At 41.5% G+C, this 5,634-nt stretch overlaps 1 protein-coding gene across 1 annotated transcript in view; it reads right to left on the bottom strand.

The window, feature by feature from the left end:
* The window catches only part of Hectd4 (HECT domain E3 ubiquitin protein ligase 4), a 187,571-nt gene that overhangs the window by 53,619 nt on the left and 128,318 nt on the right, over positions 1-5,634 (bottom strand). The window contains exons 41-44 of the mRNA XM_010604495.3: positions 4,736-4,918; positions 4,088-4,252; positions 3,584-3,753; positions 1,800-1,915 (exon numbers count right to left, since the gene is read on the bottom strand). Coding sequence (XP_010602797.2) covers positions 1,800-1,915; positions 3,584-3,753; positions 4,088-4,252; positions 4,736-4,918 — 634 coding nt within the window. The remainder of the gene's footprint in view (positions 1-1,799; positions 1,916-3,583; positions 3,754-4,087; positions 4,253-4,735; positions 4,919-5,634) is intronic.

Here is a 5,634-nt window from a genome sequence, read left to right as displayed (position 1 = left end):
AAAAAAAAAAAAAAAAAAAAAGGAGACATACAGGAGAAAGCTAGACTTCAAAAGAGAGTTATAAGACACAGCAACAAATCATAATGTGCGACATTCTGGGACCCTTATTCAAATAAATACTAAGACAAGTATGACCTTGAAAAAACCCAGAAACTTTAATATTACACAACTATTGTTAATATTTTAGATGTGATAACTGCATCATGGTAAATTTTTTAAAGTCGTTGTTTGTTTGGGGTTTTTTGAGACAGGGTCTTACTACATAGATCTGCCTAGTCTTGAACTCACTACATAGTCCAGGCTGGCCTCAAACTTGTGGTGACCCTCCTGCCTCAGCCTCCTGAGTTCCAGGATTACAGGGGTACACCAACGCACTCAGCTCAAATTTATCCTTCTTCTCTCTCTTTTTTTTTTTTTTTTTTTTTTTTTTTTTTTGGTTTTTTGAGACAGGGTTTCATTATGTAGTTCAGACTGACCTGGAACTCACTACGTGGCCCAGGCTGGTCTCAAATTCACAGGGCTCCTTCTGCCTCAGCCTCCCGAATGCTGGGATTACAGGTGTGGGCTACCACACCCGGCACCAAATTTATCCTTTTTTATAGCACAGTATTTTTTTTTTAATTTTGAGATAGGATCTTGCTAAACTGCCCAGTCTGGGTTTGAATTTGCAATCCTTCTACCTAACTCTTCTAGAGCGCTGGGATTATAGGTGCATGCCATAATGCCTGGCTAACAATCCTTATTTTTTAGAGACACATATTAAAATATTTACAGTTAAATTATATCTAGAATTAAGAATAATCCTGGGAGGAGCAGCACAGATGAAAAGGACCAGCCATGTTATGACACTTACTGACCCTGGATCATGGAGGCAGGAGGAACTGGTATGCTGGTCTCCCTGTGTTTGTATTTGTGTTTTTTCTTGAGCACACACAGCCTGCTAAGGAAGGATATCAGTGCAAACTCTTAATTTTTTTGCAGGGGGGTACCGGGGATCGAACTCAGGTCCTTGTACTTGAGAGGTAGGTGGCGGAACCACTGAGCTAAATCCCTGGCCGGCAAACTCTTAATTTTGAAGTCAAATTCAGCCAATGACAATAGTCAGAATGTATATGGCATCCCCTCAGGCAGCTCAAAAAGAGTACTGAAAAGGAAATGAAAGCAACACATTAACCACTTAACAGTTTACCCCAAGCACGACTGGGGCAGCATGTTTATGTACTATGGTATCCTGAGTGTCCTTCAGCAGGTGTCATTTCAACCAGTCCATTCTTTTTTGAGACAGGGTCTCTCTATGCAGTCCAGGTTGACCTTGAACTCACTATGCAGCCCAGGCTGGCCTCGAATTCGAGGCGATCCTCCTGATTGCTGGGACCACAGGTATGTGCCACTATGCCTGGCTCTACCAGTTGATTCTTATATTGAATAAATTTGACAAAACTGTCGTTTTTATATTTCCTGTTACATTATCTTATACAAATTCACACACACACAAAAAGATATGCAATTTTTGGTCATCCTGTATTTAAATAAGTGGACTGCTAAGTGCTCAATATGAATGATGAAAAGAAAGCACCTGATGTGGTCCTAAAACTAAAGTAAAAATTGCTGATTTCTCTGCTGCTCTGGACAGAAAGCATCTTATTTACACCTCTGGATCTGGGATGCAGGTGAATTGTGATAAACACAGTCCTTGGAGCTCAGGCATCTGATGTGGAGTACAGATAACATCGTCATCAAACGGCCAGGTGCTGACCAAACGCACTCCTGAGGGCGTGAGGACAGTGTCAAGTACTTACCAGCGCTGCACTCCTGGGCTACTAGGTTAAGAACTTCCACGGCTGCTGGACACTGCTGTATGAATTCTTCACAAAATAAGCTGTCTTCTAAAAGCTGGGCCATGACCAGGCATGCTCTTAATGTTAAAAGATTTACAACATTTCAAAGTCATCAGTGTTCATCCTCTAAAAACTCAACTGTGTAAAACAGTTCAATCAGTTTTGTCCCCCAGTCTACAGCTCCTTTCCTCCTGTATTTTTCCTAAGCTGGACTGGCTTGGAAATACACAGTCAGTCCTCTACATCCGCTGAAGTTCTGTACCCATGGATTCAATCAACTGGAGGTAGAAACCATTTGGGGAAAAAAAAACTGCATCTGAACTGAACATGCACAGACATTTATTTCCAAAACTGCACCACAGCATTAGGTATTGTAAGTCACCCAGGGATGACCTAGAGGATATGGGAGAGGTTTACAGATTCTGTGCAAATACTGTGCCATTTTATTTTATGGTTTATTGACATTTATTTATTTATTTATTTATTTATTTATTTATTTATTTTTGAGACCGGGTCTCACTATGTAGTTCAGGCTGACCTTGAACTTCCAGTGATCCTCCTGCCTCAGCCTCCTGAGTGATAGGATTACAGGTGTGCACCAACATACCCAGCCCAATGTGCCATTTTATATAAATGATGTGAACACCTGCACATTTAGGTACCCCAGGAGGATCCTGGACCCATTCCCCACAGATACCAAGGCACCACTGAATAAGCAACTTTTCTTCTTTCACATAGTAGATGCTGAATTTCACCGAACATCACTACTAAATCTGTATGTTGATTTCTCACACTTGATTCAACATATATATTAGAAGTTTTGTTGTCAAAAGGAAAACAGGTTTCTCAGCCAGGCATGGATTACATAACTAGACCTTGTCTCAAAAAACAAAACAAAACATACCCCAGCAAAAGAAAAAATGTGTTACTCCTGTTTAATAGGAAATATATGTATTTGCAAAAGCAGACTGTGCTCCTTTCCAACACTAAGACTGTGAGCATTCCCTGGTTTTCCTATCAACAGTTCATAAAGTGATTGACAGACATATATCAATGTGGCCCAAGTCATTCAAAAAAGCGGCTGAACAAACTCCTTTTACCAGAGTAAACCAGTATGGCCTCATATATGAGTTCCCTATATCATATTTTAATATTCTATTTGCTAGCCCAGGGTGGTGCTGCACACCTGAATCCCAGCACTTGGTAGGCTGAGACAGGAGGATCACTGTGTGTTCAAGGCCAGCTTGGGCTACACAGTTAGTTCAAGGTCAGCCTGGACTACATAGTGAGACCCTGTCTCAATAAAAAATATTTTATTTTTTTGTGTGTGTGTGTGGTACTGGGGATCAAACTCAGGACCTTCCACTTACAAGGCAGGCTGTAGTGCCATTGAGCTAAATCTCCAGCCCAATAAAAAATATTTTTAACTGCTCATCTATTTTTTTTTTTTTTTTTTTTTTTTTTTTTGAGACAGGGTCTCATTATGCAGTTCAGGCTGACCTTGAACTCACTGTGTAGCCCAGGCTGGCCTTGAGCTAACAGCAATTTTCCTGCCTCAGCCTCCCGAGTGCTAGGGTCACAGGTGTGCATCACTATGCCTGGCTCTTTATTATTTTAGGTGAACAACGAATTGTGGTTTCTGTTCTTCAGATGGCGAGAACTGCAAGCTGTGGACCCAGCACCCTTGCCACATCATAACCTGCTCCCTCCTCTACTGAGGGCATCCAGTGAGAGTATGTACTCACCTGGTTCTAATTTCAGCTAGGAGCCGGACTACGGCCATCACAGGAGCCGACCCATCTCCTGCTGCAGGCAGTGAGGTGTGAATGGAAAGGCTGCCCTCCTGCGGAAGCAGCATGGACTGGACTGCCTGCACCACCTTCTCGGTAATGGACAGCTTATGAAGGGGCAGAGCCTGATGTGGGTGGAGAGGGAATGGCAAAAAGCCAGTCAGCTAGGCAGTTTACAGGAAATGGAGGTACGAAACAAATCACCAGAGAAAATGCAAATAAGATCTCATCAATCAAAAGTACAAAATACAGTGGAATATCCCTAGCCAACAAATAAGTGAATTTTGTCATCTAGATAAAAATTTTTCACGGATGTTACTATTAAATAGTTACAACCAATACATAAACACTGTGTATCACAGGTAAAATTTAGGATGTCCAAGTCCTCTGTCCTTCCTGAGTGTGTGCAGTTAGCCAGCATCTGCAGTGAAAGTGTGAAAAATTTAACAATCTCCTTACCTCTGACCTCGGAACACAGAGTCTAGACAATGGAATGGTCAACGTGTCTGATGCCTGGGATGTCTTGCGACAGTCTATGGGTGGGAATCTGACTGTAGCTATACCTTCCTGTTCGTTGATCGAAGCCACCACTCCAATACTTCCTGATATTCCTCTACCTAAAACCTAGAGACAGAGGTGAGTTAGTATGACCTGCCACTCTGATGTGTAAGCTGCTATCTACAGCAGCAAACAGGAAGAGTCTCCTGACAGATGTCTTCAACTGTGCCACAGCAGTAGATACTAAACCACACTGTGCTAATGTGACGTCAAACGTAGGACAGGAATTAAAATAATAGTTCCGAAATCTCATGGCAAGGTGATCATAATATGCTATTGTCTCACACTATCAATACTAAAATATTGCCATTAATGACACTACAGGACACAAATATTGTAGTGAACATTATATAGCATTACATTAGTAGTTAAATAATGAAGAGCACAGTGTGGATTAGAATGCATGAGTTTCTCATGTTTCTTATTTAGCTTGAAGGCATAGTTTTTTGGTCCAGATGGGTGGACAATACTTATCTTCAGATGACCAGTTAATCGATGGATGCTTATATATGGGGGAGGCAGTGACTTAGGAAAATGGTGGTCAGTTACCTGAACCTCAGATCCTATCTTGATTGTTTCTTTGAATCCTCCCAGTGCACACAGTGCGGCAACAGCCTGGCGGGCGATTCTCTGAAGTTTGGCAAGTTTTCTGCCACTGCTGCTGCCATTTTCCAGAATGCTCTCTGCATATTTCCCCAATTGTGGAATGTACATCAATGCACGAGACAGAACCTAAGTAGGAGAAGCGTCTTAGCACAAGCTTTGGTTGTTCTGATGTCAAGGACGATGAAGTATCTGCAATAGTGTCTGGGTCCCATATATTGACAGAACTCTGGATATGGGAGGACCAAAACACTAGCAGTACGGCAAGTGACATTTCACCCATATGTGCCTTATGTAATCAGACAAAACTGGAAGTATGGGAAAATCAAACACTGTTTACTAAAATTGCTAAAATAAAGCAATCAAAACCATCCCAGCATACTGGCCACATCTCAACACTTAATTACCCTGAAGACATGTTACAAGGTATTTACTTAAAGAGTGGATATGGAAATGGATATGGAAACTACAGTCTCTGGTTTTGGGCAAATGAATTTCTGTTTGTAATGATTAATTACTTCTGGACAGAGCACTCGGCAAGAAAAACTACACAGAGTCCTCCTCAGGACTCAGTGAACATGCTCAACACATCCCATAAACCAAGGATGCATGACTTCCCAACATCAGTACTTTATTTTTATTTATTTTTTCTTTTTTTTTGAGACAGGGTCTCACTATGTAGTTGAGAATGACCTGGAACTATGTAGTCCAGGCTGGTCTCCAACTCACAACGATCCTCCTGCCTCGGTCTCCCAAGTGCTGGGATTACAGGCATGTGCCACCACGCCCGGCTCCACTTTACTTTTTTTTAATTAAAAAAATTTTTTTTTTTTTTTTTTTTTTTT

The sequence above is a fragment of the Fukomys damarensis genome, unplaced genomic scaffold (genome assembly GCF_012274545.1).
Source record: "Fukomys damarensis isolate Sample0158 unplaced genomic scaffold, DMR_v1.0_HiC HiC_scaffold_12, whole genome shotgun sequence".
In the NCBI taxonomy this organism is placed as follows: domain Eukaryota; kingdom Metazoa; phylum Chordata; class Mammalia; order Rodentia; family Bathyergidae; genus Fukomys; species Fukomys damarensis.
This window is presented reverse-complemented; position numbering and strand designations above follow the sequence as displayed.